At 63.8% G+C, this 17,420-nt stretch overlaps 2 protein-coding genes across 7 annotated transcripts; both read right to left on the bottom strand.

Annotated features, from left to right (window-relative positions):
- Positions 1-6,806: 6,806 nt before the first annotated feature.
- Positions 6,807-7,563, bottom strand: CEND1 (cell cycle exit and neuronal differentiation 1). Its single transcript, XM_059929877.1, has one exon. It carries the CDS (start codon positions 7,539-7,541, stop codon positions 7,077-7,079), a length of 465 nt encoding a protein of 154 aa, XP_059785860.1. The 5' UTR covers positions 7,542-7,563; the 3' UTR covers positions 6,807-7,076.
- A 1,894-nt stretch (positions 7,564-9,457) lies between these two features.
- Positions 9,458-17,336, bottom strand: SLC25A22 (solute carrier family 25 member 22). 6 transcript variants are annotated; one of them, XM_059929872.1, is made up of 10 exons: positions 17,272-17,336; positions 14,025-14,166; positions 13,803-13,928; positions 13,539-13,594; positions 12,660-12,750; positions 11,858-11,976; positions 11,566-11,740; positions 11,329-11,483; positions 11,161-11,236; positions 9,458-11,082 (listed from the first exon to the last, which is right to left on the bottom strand). In XM_059929872.1, exons 2-10 carry the CDS (start codon positions 14,042-14,044, stop codon positions 10,932-10,934), a joined length of 969 nt encoding a protein of 322 aa, XP_059785855.1. In that variant the 5' UTR covers positions 14,045-14,166; positions 17,272-17,336; the 3' UTR covers positions 9,458-10,931. The 6 variants fall into 6 exon arrangements, with proteins under 6 accessions (XP_059785855.1, XP_059785856.1, XP_059785854.1 ...); XM_059929873.1 differs by lacking the exon at positions 17,272-17,336 and adding an exon at positions 15,234-15,305; XM_059929871.1 differs by lacking the exon at positions 17,272-17,336 and adding an exon at positions 15,129-15,227.
- Positions 17,337-17,420: the final 84 nt, after the last annotated feature.

Here is a 17,420-nt window from a genome sequence, read left to right as displayed (position 1 = left end):
TGTCCAGTGGGGAGGACACACACAAGATGACCTGTCATGATGACTGGGGTGCCCCCCAGGTGGGGTTGCAGTCTCGCCGCCCTTTCCTGAGTGGGTTCCCATCCCAGGGGGCGGCTCCTGTCCCTCACACCCCACCCCCTGCGGTTGAGGTGGGGCCTGTTACTCAGGCCCGGCCTCAGGACCCACATCTGGGCCAGGTGGCCGTGCACACCTGGGGGTGATGGCGGCTGCTGCAGGGGAGTGACTGGCAGGTGACTCCTCCTCTCGGAGCAGATGCAGGAGGGCCTGGGGACCAGACAGATCTGCAGCCAACAGCCCAGACCTGGTGACTGTCTCCTGGGAAGGATCTAGACCTGAGAGGTTGGGGCTCCCCCTTTAGAGCCCCCACCCGTCCTGCTGAGCCCCATCCCACAGCCCTTGCCCTGGGTCACACCTGAGGTGTAGGCTCACCCACTTCCCCCCGGCATCATCTACACGCTATTCAGGTACCTCCTTGTCCAATAGCGAGCGCCCGGGTGGGGCAGGTGAAGGTGGGGGAGGCCTGGGGGCTGGGCACAGGGGCTCTGCTGTTGGGGGTTGTGACGCCCTTGAACCTGGGCTCTTGCACTTGTTTGGGACCCTGAGGCACAAGGTACGTGGGGATCACAGGTCCTATTGTCCTGCACCAGCGTTTCACTCCTGTCTCTGGAACTTGCTCACCCTGGAAGCCAAGGCCGGGTGAGTGGGGGGCCATTCCTGGGGGGCTTGGTGACCAGTGCTTCAGGTCACCCCTGCTTTTGCTCCCCTGGCAACTTCCTCTTTTCAGAGCACGCCTGAGCCTTTTCCTGGGAGCCTTTGCACTTCCTATTCCTACCTCTGGAATGCTGGAGTGCCTCTCTGCCCATCAAACTCCTAACCATCCGTCAAAGCCCATGGGCACTAAGGCACTGTCTACCCAGTTCTCCCGTTCTGAGAACACCCCACGCAAGGACTGCCCTGAGTGCCCCTTTGTTAGCTCAGCCTGACTGCCGAGTGGGCCTCCCATATAAGGACTTGGGATTGGGGCTCTCTCAGGGTGGGTGTGTCATGGGCAGGCCAGCTACCCAGGCAGCAGGCAGAGTGGCCCATGTCCCAGGCCCAGGATGCATCCCTCTTCCCAGCAGGGCTAAGGCCCCTCAGTTCCGGGTTCTCTTTTGGCCGAGGCTGGGCAGGGTGGGATCCAGAGACTTAGACCTCAAGCACCTGTGGGTTATGCAGACCCTGCACCAGCCCCTAAAGCCTGGGGCGGCTGAGGCCAGGACAGCGGGCTGGGCACAGGGTCCCTCTGCCTCGGGTGGGGCTTCAGCAGTACTGTTGAGAGGACAGATCAGCTGGTTCCACTGTCTGACCCCAGGCTGCCAGGGCCTGGCCGGAGGACATCAGGCAGTTGGGCAGGCAGTGGCGATCTGTGGCCTGGAGTGGGGTGATGTGACAGGGAGGTGGGTTCTGTCTCAAGCTGGCCCATCCCAATGCCCAGGACATCAGGACGGAGCAGCGGTCACCTGGAGGATCCAGAGGAGGGTCTGAACGGGGTTCCCCTCAAACACACCTCCGGGTACCACTGGGCTGGAGCGGGGGGGCCGACTTACACCCAGGCTTTGTTCCCACGTGCCGGGGTGGATCCCAGGGACGTCCCCTCAGCGCTCTCTGCAACACACAGGCGTGCACTTCTCTCCTGCCGGGACAGGTGCCTGATGCCGGGGCCGGGAGCGGGGAGCGTGGCATGTGGGCCGGGGCCGGGGGGCGTGGCATGAGGAGGTGGTGAGGCTTTCGCTCTGCTCAGCAGCCCTCGGGCAGCCAGCACTGGCTCCAGGGGCCGAAGGCACCAGACAGGAAGCCCAGGCACAGCCGGACCAGTCACTGGGGCGCAGGGAGCCTCTGCCTGCCCGGCCCTGGGACCTCCCTGAGGTCAGGGAGCCTCGGGGCCAGGGGTGCGCTGAAGGCCCAGGAATCAGAGAGGCCCGATGCAGCAGCCAGGGGGAGGGTCCGCAGTAGTGAGCCGCCCGCACCTCTGCCCTCCCCAGGCCTCGGTTGTTCTGCCCTGCTGGAGGAAGAGCGTTTCCAGAGGCCCCTACCTGGCCATGCCCATGTCTGCAGAGGGCAGGCTCCTGAGGCATTGGCATCCCCACCCCTGGGCACACCGAGGATGCGTGCCAGGGTGGGGTCCCCAAAGGGAAGTTACGCTCGGGAGAGGAGAGGGTGCTAGAGAGGAAAGCAAACTGGATCCCTGCACCTTTTGCGTCCCTATACAGTGACCCCATGTGTGACACAGCTTATCCTGGTAGCCCCTCCCTCAGTGCCCAGCCCAGTGGGGCCTCCGTCCCTGGAGACACTGCTGCCATCTGAGTTCTCCTGGTTTTCAGGTGTCCTTGTAAGTTCGAGTGGGATTTACAGTGTGTACTCTTTATACACTGAATACTTTTTATAGGTGGTATTTTGTTTAGACCTTAAAAGTAGTTCTGGGACTTCCTTGGTGGTCCAGTGGTTAAGCATCTGCCTTCCAATGCAGGGGATTCGGGTTCGATCCCTGGTCAGGGAACTAAGATCCCACGTGCCGCGGGGCAACTAAGCCCGCGTGCCGCAACTACCGAGCCCGCGCCCTCTGGAGCCCGCACGCTGCAACTAAGACCCGATGCAGCCAAATAAATAAATAAATAAATAAAAGTAGTTCTGTAATAAAAATAAAGAAATAAAAGCAGTTCTGTAATAAAAGTAACTTAAGTTAGCCTGGGCATCCCCAAGAGGTTGTTTTTGTTTGTTTGTTCGTTTTGGGTTTTTTTTCTCATTTTGGAAGCATGCCTACACTCCTCAAGCTTAGAGATGCTGTGAACGAGAAGCGGAGCCTCAGAAGAAACAGGAGATGGTTACAAAGTGATATCACAAAACTACAGTGTGGCCTTGGGGCAGGTGCAGGCAGACCCAGGCTCAGGATAGGCCCTGGCTGTGTGGGAAGTGACAGCAGGAGACAGAGTCACCATGGGGCTAGGGGGACCGTCCACCGCCTGAGGCTGGCCCATCACACCTGCTGGTGAGAAAGAAAGACCACAAGCTCTCCAGCTTACTCCACACGAAACCTAAGGTCCAGATGCGTTAAAGGCCTAAATGTGAGTAAATGCCAAGAGTATTAGACTACAACAAGGGAGAATCCTTCTAACCGAGATTCCAAAACTTGCATGGTAAAGGGAACAACAGTTCTGTGTGATAAACTGAGATTTTGGAACTTCTAGATGCAGGAAACAGAGTGAGGTGTAAGCCAGCCACTGAATGCAGATAAGTGCCATTTGATGAAGGCTTGGAATATAAAACACATAAAGAGGACTTCCCTGGTGGCGCAGTGGTTAAGAATCTGCCTGCCAATGCAGGGGACACGGGTTCGAGCCCTGGTCCGGGAAGATCCCACATGTCGCAGAGCAACTAAGCCCGTGCGCCACAACTACTGAGCCTGCGCTCTAGATCCCATGAGCCACAACTACTGAACCTGAGAGCCACAACTACCGAGCCTGCGTGCCTAGAGCCCGTGCTCCACAACAAAGAGAAGCCACCGCAATGAGAAGCCCACGCACCACAACGAAGAGTAGCCCCCACTCGCCACAACTAGAGGAAGCCCGCGAGCAGCAACCAAGACCCAATACAGCCAAAAATAAGTAAATAAAATAAAAATCTTAAAAAAAAAAAAAAGAAATCAGAAAAGGCAAGGCCCAGATGGCCAAGAACCTGGTGAAAAGTAGCAGTTGGATCAGTGCAAACAGAAACAACCAGAAGTGGCCAGCTTCCCCCGTTCAGACGGACTTTATTTTTATTTTTTATTTTATTTATTTATTTATTTATTTTTGGCTGTGTTGGGTCTTTGTTGCTGCGTGTGGACTTTCTCTAGTCGCGGCTAGTGGGGGCTACTCTTCGTTTCGGCGCGCGGGCTTCTCACTGCAGTGGCTTCTTATGTTGCAGAGCGTGGGCTCTAGGCGCACGGGCTTCAGTAGTTGTGGCATGCGGGCTCAGTAGTTGTGGCTCGCAGGCTCTAGAGCGCAGGCTCAGTAGTTGTGGCGCACAGGCTTAGTTGCTCCACGGCATGTGGGACCTTCCCGGACCAGGGTGCGAACCCTTGTCCCCTGCACTGGCAGGCGGATACTTAACCACTGCACTACCAGGGAAGTCCCCAGATGGGCTTTAAAACCTTGAGTGCTTCACCTGCTCCTGTGTCACCAAGAGAGGGGAGCTCTCCTCTCGTGGCCGACTCATAGGCACGAGACAGGGCAGCCGAGTTTAAGGTGCACACACAGTGTGGCCTACCTCTGGGCGAGTCCCAGGAGAACCACAGGGAGGGCCTCAGGTGTGCACACACCCATGTTCACAGCAGCCTTACAGGTAGAGGCAGCCCAGTGCCCATCAGTGAATGACGGACACACAAAAGGTGGTCCATGCATATGATGGGATAGTCAGCCTTAAAGGGAAGGAGATCCTGACACAGGCTACAACATGGATGAAGCTTGGGGACATTATGCTCAGTGAATAAGCCAGACACAGAAGGACAAATCCTGTGTGATTCCACTCACATGACATCCCCAGAGTCGTCATTCATAGAGACAGAAAGTAGATGGTGAGGGCCGGGGGTGGGGGTGAGGGAATGGGGAGTGAGTGTTTAATGGGGACAGACTGTCAGTTTGGGACGATGAATGATTTCCGGAGGCAGATGGTGTGATGCTAGCACAGCAGTGTGGATGTGATTAATGCCAAAGCCCTGTGCACCGAAAAGTTTAAGATAAAATGGTGAATTTTATATAATGTACATTTTACCACAATAAAATAAAGGTCAGATGTGCACGCAGGATGCCCAGAGACACAGGGCACCGGGGCAGGACAAGGGTTTCCGTTATTTTTTTGTCTAAAGTTGCAAAAATTCTGAAACAACCTGAACATCCTTTAATAGAGAATCGAAAAGTAAAATGAGGCAGCGACACGGGGAGAACATCACCGCGTCGGGAGGACCGAGCCCTGGGTGTCCAGCTGAAGGTGACAGAGCTCACCTTCACAGTCACCTCCGTCCTGCCCCAAGTCCCCTAAAATGGCAGAAGGATTCTCGTTTGTTTGCATTTAAGGTGCAAGCAGAACAGAGAGAAGGGGAGAGGGGGCTGGCTGGCTGGAGAAGGGAGGCAAGTGGCAGCCCCGGCGCCCGTGGGACAGGCGGGCTGGAGGCTGCGGGTGTGGGCACCGCCCGCCTGCTGTTTGTGGCCAAGCTCAGGCCAGATGGCTCAGGGCAAGGGTGTCAGGTCTGTTTGGGGTGTGTTCACCCCAAGGAAGGGCTCTGGACTTGTCTGGGCCTGAGGTATGGGTGCACCAGTGGGGGATGAGTACCTGGAAAAGAAGGGAGAGACGTGCCCCCAACCAGCTTGAGGAAGTCCGTGGGGCCCAGGGTGACAAAGCCCGCAGAGCACTTCTGGAGCCTGGGGGCCTTCCTCCCCATGAGCCCACGCCCACGCGACTCCCCCAGTTGGACACCTGGCCATGGTGGGCAGGGAGCTGCGGGCGGAAGGTGATGAGAGGAGGGACCCCCCCCTCCCTGCAGCGACCTCCCCACCCCCCCCAGAGTGGCGAGCTCACCGAAGAGAGGGATGGAGAAAGTCCCCAGCTGGAGAGGACGACCGAGGGCCAAGGTCCCCCTTCCCCTCCCAACGTGGCTCCAGTACAGCTCGACCCCACGCTGCGGCCGGCAGCCTGGGCCTGGGGGTGGGTCCTGCGGCCCCTGGGTGTCCATCTAGGGTCAGGGCCTGCAGGAAGGCCTGGCTGTGGCTGTCTGGGAGGGGCCAGGCCCTGGGCGGGGCTGTGGGTAGAGCCCACCAGGATCGAGGGCACGGAGGTGGCAGGAAGGGCCGGTGAGGGGCACCTGGGGGTCCCTGCCCCTCCCTGGAGGCCCTCGTTGTGGATACATGACACCCCACACACCCAGACAGGCAGCCCCAGCCTGTCCCGGCCGCGTGCAGGTGAGGACGCCAGCCCAGCCTTTAGATAATTAGAGTTTATTTCAGACTCGGCCTCCTCTCAGGCCCGGGGTTCCAGTGGCCGGCTGGCCAGGCAAGGGCACATCAGGCTCCCACAGCGCCCACTGCCGCCGTGCCACGGGCCCAGCAAAGCATGGTCTCCCTGCAGGCACAGTGGGGCAGCGGCCGTGGGTGATGGTCACCCGCCAAGCGGTTCTACTCTACCTGTGTTATTGCATGTATACGCTTGTGAGACTCCGAGGACGCTGGGTGAGGCAGCAGGCGCCGTCTGTGGGGGGCTAGGCCGGCACAGCTCCCTCCCTGCCAGGCCCTCAGCTGCCCGCAGGACAACTGCCGCAGGGTGGGATGGGGGTCAGGGCAGGAAATGTGGGGGCCCAGCTAGAAGGTAAACTTGGGGAGCCCCTCCCGACACCAGCCTTCGGGCTGTCTGTCCACCCAGCCAGGGCTCAGGCGACCGGGCAAGTGGCTCGGAAACTCCGCCCGCCTGAGGTCAGCCCCCCGGAGTCAGCCCCCCCAGATGAACGCCCCACCCCCGGCTGCAAGCAAAGAGCAGAAATGGGGAGAGTGAAACAGCCACACGCTTTAATGTCCCCACGTGGGCTGGATCCAGGTCAGAACCCATCCCAGACACCTGCCCAGCCCTGGGGGCACCCACCCTGGGGGCTCATCGGGACGTTGCTGCCAGGAAGCCCACAGAACCACTGGGGCCCATGGGCAGGCGGGCCACACTCGGCCCACTCCTTCCTCCGCCCTCAGGTGCCCTGGTCCAGGCTGAGCCTCCACCCCATGTCAGGGCTCCACCCGTGCTGCTCTGTAACCCACAGAGCCTGGGCTCCTTCTGCCCCCAGGTTCGGAGGGGAAAGTGCTGGGGACTGACCGACCGAGGGAGGTTGGTTTCCACTGTTGGCAGGGGGCCTGTCCCTCTCTCTCTTCCTCTGCGTGTATATGGGGGGTACACAAGTATATGTATTACGTATGTATAGATAGCTGTGTGTGAACTTGGCATGCACTAGATTCCCGAGGTCTGTACAGGAAGTGGCTGTGCCCCCACCTGGGCACCAGCCATCATTTCTTTCGGACCAGGAAGGCCACACCAAGAATCAGGGCTGCAGCTGCCACAGCCATGCCCCCAGCCACAAACAGGGGGGTCAAGTTCTCGAAAGGGCAGGGGTCTTGGCCCCCTGGGCCCCCGCTGGGGGCCTCGCCCTCCTCAGCCCCATCCCCAGGGCCCTTGGGCTCGGGGGCTGCATCGGGGCTGCTGGGGGCTGCGGGGGCCGGCTTCAGGTTGCTGTGGTTGTTGAGGAGGGCAGGGTCTGCCTTGGCCGGGGTCTTCTTGGCAGGTGGCAGGGTGGGGGCCGCCGGAGGCTCCTGCTTCTCCACTTGGGCCTCCTTCTTCCCTGGCTTAGCCGAGGGGGCTTTCCCATCTGCAGCGGTGGGTGCTCGGGCCTCAGCAGCAGCCTTGGTGTCGGCCTTGGGGCTGCTGGTCGACTTGCCTCTGGACTCCATGGTGGGTGTGCTGGCGGGCTGCATGGGGTGTGCGTGGACAGGCAGGTGTCTAGACCGCAGCAGCTCAGGACAGTTCACCCCTGGGCATCCTATGAGCCTGGGTGGGGGGGAGACCCAACGAGGCTGGGACAAGAGACTTGGCATCCTGTCCAGCTCCCACCTCCTTGTCCCTATAGAGACCCTGTTCAGTTCTCTGGACCCTCTTCTTCCAGGGCTCGGCCTCCTTCCGGCTTCACCCACCTTCTGAGAAGCCCCTCCAAGCACACAAGCAGGGGCTGTGGGCCCCTTTGGGCTGGGGTGTCGGGATGAGACCAGGCAGAGGCTTCAGTTTCCTCATCTGTGACATGGTCTTGCCCACACGTGTGCCGTGTCCATCACGGTGGCCCAGCGTGGGGAAGAGAGCCCACCCAGCCCTGAGAAGGGTGTGCGGTCAGGGGAGGTGGACAGCAGCCCCGTGGGCCTGGGCAGAACTGACTGTGTACCCTTCTCAGGGCTGGGTGGGCTGGGGGGTAGGCAGGGCAGGGTGGGAACCCAGAGTCTGGGCTCTCGGGCCTTGGTGGGGTAGGAATGGGCCCAAGGCCGCCAGGACCTGGATGTGACAAAACCAGGGTGTCTTCTCAGAAGGCTGGAGAAGCCAGGGTGGCAGTGACAGGCCTGTGCCTCCCAGCCAGCCATCTACTGCCCCCAGCGCCGGGCACCCACCCCCATGGCCGGCCTTGCCTGCTCCGGCCTAAGAGCGGGAAGTCCTCCGTGACCCTGAGGCCACGCCTGCCTCTGGGAGTGGAGGGAATCCCTGGTGTGAGTCTGGGGTGGGCAGGCCCCCTGTCATCAGCCTCAGCGTCCCCGAATCTGGGCCGGGCAGAGGACGGGGGCTCTGGGCTGTAGGGAAGGCCTGGCCCAGATCCTCAATGTCTGGGGAGGGCAGGGGGACTGCGGGCCTCGCCACTCTGGACCTGAGTCTTCCCTCCCTGGACACCCAGACACCGGCGGTCTGCCGCTTCTTCAGGAGGCTGAGAACTCCCACCTCCACCCTCAGGGAGAGGGAGCCTGCGTGGGGGGTGGCAGCCCCAGGTCCCCACCCTGGCAATGCACACTAACCACAGTGAAGGTCGCCTGAAGGTCACGGCGTGATGGGGGTGTCCTGATGAGAGGCCCAGCTGCTGTCCTACTTCCCGGGGAACCCCAGCAGCCTCTCACCCCTGCCATTCTGGAGGGGGACCCAGCTGCTGGGCATCAAGTTTGCAAAGGGCAGGGGGTCCACTCTCCACCTCCCCCAGACCCTTGGTTATTTCTGGCTCATACTAACGTCACCCGGCTCCCCCTCCCCCTCCAGGCCGCTGTGCCCGAGAGAGCAAGGGCCCCGGAGGGCCCCTGGTGACCTTCATAGCGGAGAACCGCTGCTTCTTCCTGCGGGGCCCAACGCCCCCGCCCCACCCCCGCCCAACGCCCCCACCCCGCGGAGTCCCCGCCGCCTTACGCTGCTGCTCCCGGCGATCCCACCTCGGCGCAGCGCGCTCTCCGCGGGACCACGGCGGGCGGCGGGCGGCGGCTGCGGATGAAGGACTGGGAGTTTCCCACAATGCACTGCTTCCGGTGCAGGAAGGGGGGCGGGGACCGCATCAGCGCTGGCTCCGCCCACCTGCTCTCGGCCACCACAGCGCCCCGGGCTGGCTGAGACCTCTGGGGCCCCCAAACCCAGCTCCGCTTTTGATCCCAAGGGCAGCTTAGAGTCAGGGAGGTGAGGGGCCGAGGCTAGCTTTTCCACAACCCCATCCCAGATTGTGAGGGAGTCAGGAGGCCACTCCGCCCAGGACCCCCTCCAGCCAGTGTGCCCGTCAGTGGGTGGGCAGACGGACCCAGGACTGCCGGGTGAGGGGAGCCAGTTACCAGGAGGGCGCCCTTCCCCTCCTCACCCCTACCAGAGTCTCAGAGAAGAGGCATCTATTTAGAATATTTATTTATCTTCTTACATGACAAGACACAAAAGTTACAACTTCTTAAAACTCTTGAATTTGAAAGAAAAAAAATATAATTCTGTAAGCAGCAGCAGCAGCAGCAGCTTCCAAAGTACAGATGTGACGGGAGAGGGCAGCTCCCAGGAACAACCGTGAACTGGGGGGCCCAGGCCTGAGCCCCAGGTAGTGTCACTGGGAAGGGGCCTCCAGGGAGGGGGCCCGGGGGGTGGGGGAACACAGCACCGGCACATCAGATCAATCACCAACACGATCACGTGGCTGGGGACACGGCAGGGCAGGGTGAGCCTCTGCCTCAATTCACAACATCAGTGGGGGGGGGGGCGCTGGGAGGGCGGAGCTTTACTAAGTGTGTGTGGGGGGCCGTGTGCAGAGGCCCAGAGAGCGGGGTGGGCCCTGGGAAGACTGGAGGGGCAGCTCCTGGCACCCCTGCAAGAGGAGCAGATGCTCCCAGGCTCCAGACTGGTCCTCGTGCCTGCCCTCCCCTATGGCCAATCCTGCACCAGGGTGGTGGTCTCAGAAGAGGGGTCTACTAAAGGTGCAGCAGGAGGGGGCAGGCCGGAGAGATGAATTTCTGGACGGGGGCAGTGGGGAGTCTAGGGCACACACAGCACACGTGCGTGCGCGCGCACACACACACGCACGCACGCACACACACACGCCTGGCCACGTGGGGAAGGGCAGCAGTCCCCCCCAACAGCCCCATCCCTGAGGGGCCAGGCCAGCAAAGGGCTGCCACCAGCTGCTCCCCACAACATTCGTACATGCGCCCTGACTTCACACGCTCTGGATCCCCAGCCTGGGGTGGAGGCCAAGGGGCCTACCAGGAGGGAGGCTGGGTCCCACAGTGGGGGCGGGGAACCTGTCCTGGGAGTCAGAACGCAGGGTGACCCCCAGCCTAGGATTCCTGGCTCAATATGGGGGGCAGGAGAGCCCAATCCTCCCGCAAGGCTGGCCAAGGCGAGAACAGCAGCAGGGGAGGCTGGACGGACAGACGGAGGGATGGACAGAGCCACTTGTGCTCAGCAAGTTAATAAATAGGTTTGTGCAGGGTCCCCTCTGTGGACTAGGGGCCAAGCCTCGGGGACGGGAGCTGGTAGACTGGAGGGGAGGGTCCAGCTTGCCCAGCCCAGGCCTGGGGGCCCCCAGTCCAGAGACCAGCTCTGTCCCTGGGGGTCAGGCGGGGGCAAAGGTGGGCAGGGCTGGCTCCAGGAATGTAAAGATTTCTGAGTTTTCTACATAAGTAAGACATTGATCCCAGCGGTCGTGCAGGCAGGACCCCACCAGACCCACGTGTGCACACTGTGTGGACCCTGCACCCCTTCCTCCCCCACCCCAAGTCCATGTGGGGAGAGACTCTCTCGCATCATCCGGGGGGGTTGCCTGGCCCTGGCCCCACTCTGGTCCCGCTCAGCTGGAGGGCGTGGGGTGGCTGCCGGGCTCAGGGCTGCACTCGCGGCAGCCCCAGCAGGGTCTCGGCGATGCCCAGGAAGTAGACCACCTGAGCAATGCCGAACAGCGGGGCGATGACCAGGGCGCGGCAGTAAGCACCCTTCAGGAAGGCTGTGGGGCCCTCGTTCCGCAAGATCTTCCTGTGGGGAGAGGGGGGTCAGAGCCGCAGGGCTGGGGCCGCCCCACCCCCGCCCCGCACCCCCCGGGGCCTCGCCCACCTGGCGCAGTCCAGGAACCCCGAGTAGGTGTCCTCGTTGACGCCGCGCTGGAGCGTCTGGAGCCGGGTCTTCACCACTGCAGGGGGCGTGCGGGTCAGTGTGGGCCCCTCACCGCCGACCCCACTCCTCAGCCCCGTCCCCGACCCGGGCCCAGGCCTGGGCACTGACCGTCACAGGGGTTGACAGCCACGGCAGCCGTGCTCCCAGCCACGCAGCCGGCCAGGAAGGACACGTAGAAAGGAGACTTCTCCCCAGATGCCGGCCGGCCCAGCTGGTTCAGGTTGGCAAAGAGGGGGAAGTAGACGATGGAGAAGGGGACGTCCCTGCGGAGGGACGGCGGTGGTGACTGGCTGGGAGGTGGGGGGCAGGTGGGCGGGCCGCTCCCGACCCTCCCTGCCCCCCCACCTGAGCAGCGTGGCCCCCAGTCCCTTGTAGAGGCCGGCGATGCCGTGGCTCTGCAGCAGGTCCCGGGTCAGCTGAGTGGCTGTGGGCCGGGGGGCAGCTGGAGCCTCCACGGAGGGCTGGGCACCCCGTCCGCCGGAAAGCCGGGCCTGGCCAGATAGGGTCTTCCTCTGGGCGGCTGGGGAGAAAGGGGACGGCCTGCTGGTCTCCCTCTCGGCACGCGGCACGAGGTGGTAGCAGGGCAGGGGCCTGGCTAGTTCCCCCGCCCAGCTGCCCTGCCGCCCCGCGCCCTCACCAATGCGGCCCGCGTCCTGGAGCTGGATCTTCAGCATCTCCATGGGGGTGGTCACGATCACCTGGCAGGTGCCGGCCCCACAGCCCGCCAGCATCTCCTTGAACAGGGTCAACTTCTTCCTGTAGTAAAGAGGGTGGGGCTTCAAGGAAGAGTCAGAGGCCCCTGCTGCCCAGGGGGCCTCCCAGTGCGCCCGGGAGTGAGGAGGCATGGGAGGGGTGGAGGCGGAGGCAGCCCTGTGGGGTACAGATCCCCACAGCCTCAGACACCCTCCAGGCTCTCCAGCAACAGGCGCTGAGCCCAAGAGACAGATGGCTCCTGGCAGGGCCAGGGAAGGGCCGAGGGGCCGGTGTTGAGCAAAGAGAAATGGAGTCGGGGGGGCGGTTCAAGTGCTCCAAGGGACTACTGCCCTTTCAGCCCCACCCTTGGGTGATGGGGAAAACTGGTCAGTGCCCCCCAAATCCCAACCTACAAGGGGTATCAGGCAGTGGCTGGGGGCCAAGGACCCCTGGGGCTTGGGCACCAATGACTCAGCATCTGGGGACAGAGGAGGAGGGGGAGGAGGGGGAGGAGGAGGGGGAGGAGGAGGGGGGAGCAGGAGGAGGAGGGGGAGCAGGATGGGAGGAGGAGGAGGGGAGGAGGAGGGGAGGAGGAGGAGAGGGAGGAGAGGGGAGGAAGAGGAAGAGGAGGCCCTGCAAGGTCAGGGAGAGGGGCCCCAGGAGGACAGAGCCTTCGTCCTTTGTCTGGAAGCACAGACCCCTCCCCCTCACGACCCTGGCCCCCAGCAGCCGGCCGAGCCCCTCACCCGTCCTTGGAGAGCTGATATCGGAAGAAGTCATTGGCTGCCAGCTTGATGGCCTTCTCGGGGGTGACGAGGGTCAGGTTCACGGCGGCGCCTGTGTGGCACACGGGGGAGCACAGACAGGTCAGTGGCCTGGGCTGGGGAGGCTCTCCGCCGGCAGTCGCCTCCCAGTTGACAAAGCCTGCCCCCCGTCACTCCTGGGCTGCGTCCTCCTGCCCTCTCGCCCACATTTGTGCCTGGCGGGGGTGGCACCAGCAGGCCAGGCAGTGCCTTCTTCAGGCACTCCGCTCAGCCTCCCACATAACCCTCCCAGTCCAGTGGGCGGCCTCCCTGAGGGACACCTCCCCTGGGCTACAGACGTGCTCGTGTTGGGGCTCTGGGTAAGGCCACGTCCGGCCTGGCGCAGGTCAGAGCTGGGGAGGCAGTGGCGAGCCCCTCTCAGCGGCGAGGACTCAGGGCTGCACAGCATCTGGGCAAATCCAGGCTTGGAGATTGTCTCCTAAGCTGCTTTGCAGTAATGACCCCATCCCTCCCAATCTCCTGGCACAGACAGGGTCCCACCCATCCCGGGAGGCAGGGGAGGGGGCTGCGGCCACTGTGGTAGAGTGTCCTGCCATGCTGTGCACTGGTAGTGAGTGGGGGACGGGGCTGAGAACTGCTGTGCCCCAGAGATCCCACCCCCTGTCCCCCCAGCACCCAGGGCCCGGCTGATGACCCCCGGTGCAAGTGCAGCCAGCCCCCACGGGACAGGTCCACACTGTCACACCAGGCCCAGGTACGCTGCCCTGCCCTGGCTTCCCACCTGCCTCCCCGCCGCTACGGTAGGACCCCTCTGGGGCTGCAGGAGGGTGCTACCCAGGTCTCCCCCGTGCCCAGCCTCACCGCGGTACATCCCGAAGTAGCCCTCTGAGCGGATGGTCTTGATGAGGCAGTCAGACCTACAGCCCAGGGGGTGGGAGCGAGCAGGGGATCAGCCTGGCATCCAGCAACGGCCCCAGCCCTGACCCGGGGAGGAGCTCCCCCAGGCCTGCCCCCCCTCAGTTTCCCCTTTGGTTTAACAGGAGGGGGGGGACACGGGAGCAGAGCGCAGAAGTCTGCCCCACACCCATGGCTCCACGCCCGCTACCCCCCGCCCGGCAGGCTCACATGCTGGTGTACAGACGCTGGCCATTCTGCTGGTTCTGCAGCCTCGTCTTGGCCAGGTCGATGGGGAACACGCAGGTGACCCCGATCAGCCCAGCGATGCCGCCATTGATGAGCTTGGCTGGCAGACTGTGTGGGCAGAGGGAGTGTCAGGACGACCTCCTCGGCCATAGGTCGGCGGGGAGGAGAGGGCAGGGGTGGGGTGAGGCTGGGTCGGGTTCTGACCTGATCTGCTTATCAGCCATTTAACTCGGGAGCACTCAGGTAGGAGCCGCAGAGGTGGATGCCAGACAGGGGAGGTGGTGCTGGAGGAGGGGGAGGGGCGGTCCTCTACTTCCAGGGGAGCTTGAAAACCAACACTTCTGTCCTAGAAGAAAGAGGGGCCTGGGATCAGCGGGGGTGGGCAGACCCACCACTCAGAGGCACACCAGAGGAGAAAGCCCCCCCAGCCTCCCTCCCAGGTCTCCTGAAGGGGCACCGAGCCCCTCCCCGCAGCGCCCCCTCCCAGGCTGGGGCCCTCCGCACGTCCTGGGCGTGCAGTGTGCGGTGAAGCGCTGCCGCTTGGCCCCATCCCTGGGCCACCCGGCTTCCCTTCCAGGCCCCCTCCACCGGCTGCGTCCTCCCAGCTGGCCTCGCTCGCTCACGTGCGCGGAGCCCTTTAAAGGGCCAGGCGCCTCTGGGGAGGCAGCAGCAGGGGACGGGGCCAGCACTCCGGTCAGGGCACCTGCACCCCTGGACTGGGCTGTGACGGCCCCCATCCTTGAGCAGAGGCAGCGGGGGCCTGCCCTCTTCAGGAGGGGGGTGAGAGTGCCCCGGGATCCACACTGGGGCTCAGCTCACAGCTGCCCGGTAGATGCTGCCCCCACTCCCGTGTCAACTCCACGCTGGACCCCCAGACCATCCGCTCCCCTGGTGACCGGAGAAGCGCCAATGCAGCCACAGCCAGCCCTGTGCCCACCCTCCCAGGAATTTCACCCCCAGACTCACACCCACACACCCACACACACACCCACACACCCACCCACACCCACACACACCCACACGGAGGAAGCCAGCGACCAGGACCTCTGGGAGGGGGATGGCTGACCTTCCGAGGCTCCCTGGGGCTAGTCCCCCAGCTACTCCAGGGGTGCAGAGACAAGAGGCCCCTCTCTCTAGGGGCAGGGTTGGGGAGCCAGAGCCAGCCTCGGGGGCCTCCTATGGGGGGGGGCACAGCCATAAAAACTGGGCTGTGGGGTCCTCCCCCCCCACTCTGGCCCCCTCAGAGGCCAGCTGTCACAGGCTCCCACCCGAAGCTCTGCCACCCAGGGTCACACGGCTGGCTCACACCTGTCGTCCCTCCGAGGACTGGTGACCTTCACCTCAGCTTTCCTGGGCCGGGATGTCCCCTGCCTCCTCATCAGCCCCTCGGCCCCCCGCCGCGGTCCCGCTCACCCCAAGGTGCACCGGACCGGCTCCTCCTCCGAGACTACAGCCCGCGGGCGGGCGGAGGAGATCCAGCGGCCGAGGGCGGCGCCGGCTGCGGGGATTGGCTGCGGGGCGGGGCGGGGCGGGGCGGGGCGGGGCGGGCCTGAGGGGGGTGGTGACTTTCTCTTTCACTTTGGGCGGGATGAGGCTCCCTGCCCCTGTGGGAGAAGGGATGAGAAGGGGGTGTGACAGCTTCTGGGAGGCAGGGACTGGCCTCGGAGCCCCCTCCAGCCCGTGGGGCAGTGGGTCAGACTCGGGCTGACCCAGCCAAGCCACGCAACCGGTTCACAGGGACCCCAGACCCTGACCACCGTGCCCCCAGCTGCCCCATGGGTTTCTGTCTGCAGCCTGCAGGCTGCATCTGCCTAGGGCCCTGGGACCCCAAGGATAGGGCTCTCTCTGTGCCCAGGCATGGGGAATCTGGTGCCATGGGGTGGAGATGGGTCTGTGTCCACTCGTGCCTGTGGGACTTGTGGGTCTTTTGGGGGAAGGTGAACTTCAGGGAAGACTCATGCTGGAGCAGAGAAAGACATGCTTGTCTGCTGGAAAGGCCAGGGAGGGGGTGGCTGGGCCTCAGAGGCCACTGGCTGCCACCCATAGGCCTGTTCACCTGGCAGGTCCAGAGGGCATGGGAACCAGCACTCCCAGAGCCCTCTGCCCTGCCAAGCTGCACACACCCCCCCCACTCGCCCAGGGCCTCAGTGCCAGGACCTGCTTCTCCATGCCCCACCCTGCAGAGAGGAGTCTGACCTCTGCACTTCAACCTGACCCTCTCTTCCCACCCCCACCCTCCCCCACCCTCCAGGTGTAGACTGGCCACAGCCGCCTCTCTCCGCTGTCCCAGACCCTTGGGGGCAAAGTCCACATCCTGCCCTATGGGGACTGAGTGAGCCCTGCCTCCCGTCTGGGGTAAGGGACATCTGGATGATGGGGGCCCCGGAAGTCAGACAGACTATCCAAGGTGGGGAGGAGAGCAGTTGTCCCAGGAAGACAGGCAGCTCTGGGGTCCCACATCACACTCTGCCGGCTGGAATGGGGAAGACGGTTGCAGAACTGAGAACAGTGGGGCGAGTGGGCTCTGCCGGGGGACGATTGGCAAGGGGTCCTCCGGACCCTGAACGCTCCTTTTTCTGTCCTCACTCAGTGTTCCCACACCCTGCTCATGAGACAGCTTGGAGGGCCCTCCCCTTGCGCCCCCATGTTGCCATAGAAACCTGGCAGCCACAGCCAGGCCTGAGGCCCCAGGGCTGTCAGCCCTCCCTGTACCCCCTCCGGTTCCCCGCAGCCTGGTAAAGTGGGGTTGCAGGCAAGGCTGTGGACATCGCAGCTCACAGAGACCACCCACAGGACGATGCTGCTGCTTCCAGGCCCCCCAGAGGTAAAATCTCCCACAAATGAAGCCGCTGAGCTCCCCCAACCCCCCAAAAAAAGGCAATGGGGGTGAGGCTCAGAGTCTGGGGCTGGCCACTTGCTCCCCATTCAATCTCCCCCAGCGCCTTCCCCCCGGGGAGGCGCTTTCTGTCCAGCCATCTGGAGGGGCGCCAAGCCGGTGACAAAGGAGGTGCGGGGTGGGAGTTCAGGGCTCCGCTTGGAGGACGGCTCAACTCCCCGTCTCGCTGGAGGGGGTCCGGACGGGGCCCGGACGGCCACGCTGTCCCCCTCCAGGCGATGGCGACTCCAGCCAAGCACGTGTCCACATACGTCCAGCAGGGCCCCACGTGTGTCCCCCCTACGGCCGGGCTTCTGTTCCTTGGCCACCGGCCCCCGTCTCCTACCCCGCGGGGACACGTGTGCGCGGGGAGCGCGCCCGGCACCGCCCGGGGCCGAGCACGGCCTCCCACACTCCAGCGGCAGCGGGTCGCAGCATCCGCCGGCGCGGGCCCCGCAAGAGCCTCCTCGTCCGGGCAGATGTCACCTCCCACAGCCGTCGTGGTGCCCCTCGCCCCCGTAGCCGTGCTGCACTCGGGTGGGCGCCGCGGAAGGGAGCCGCCCCGCGGGCACTCACCGCGCGCTCTGCCGCCGCCGCCGCCGCCGCCGCCGCCGCTCTCGCCTCCCCGCCGCGACGCGCGCCCGGCTTCACCTAAGCGCGGGGGCGCGTCCGCTCGGCGCCGCGCGCGCTCCGCCCCCGGTCCTCGGCCCGCTCGCGGCCTCCGG

The sequence above is a fragment of the Balaenoptera ricei genome, chromosome 8 (assembly GCF_028023285.1).
Source record: "Balaenoptera ricei isolate mBalRic1 chromosome 8, mBalRic1.hap2, whole genome shotgun sequence".
Classification (NCBI taxonomy): domain Eukaryota; kingdom Metazoa; phylum Chordata; class Mammalia; order Artiodactyla; family Balaenopteridae; genus Balaenoptera; species Balaenoptera ricei.
This window is presented reverse-complemented; position numbering and strand designations above follow the sequence as displayed.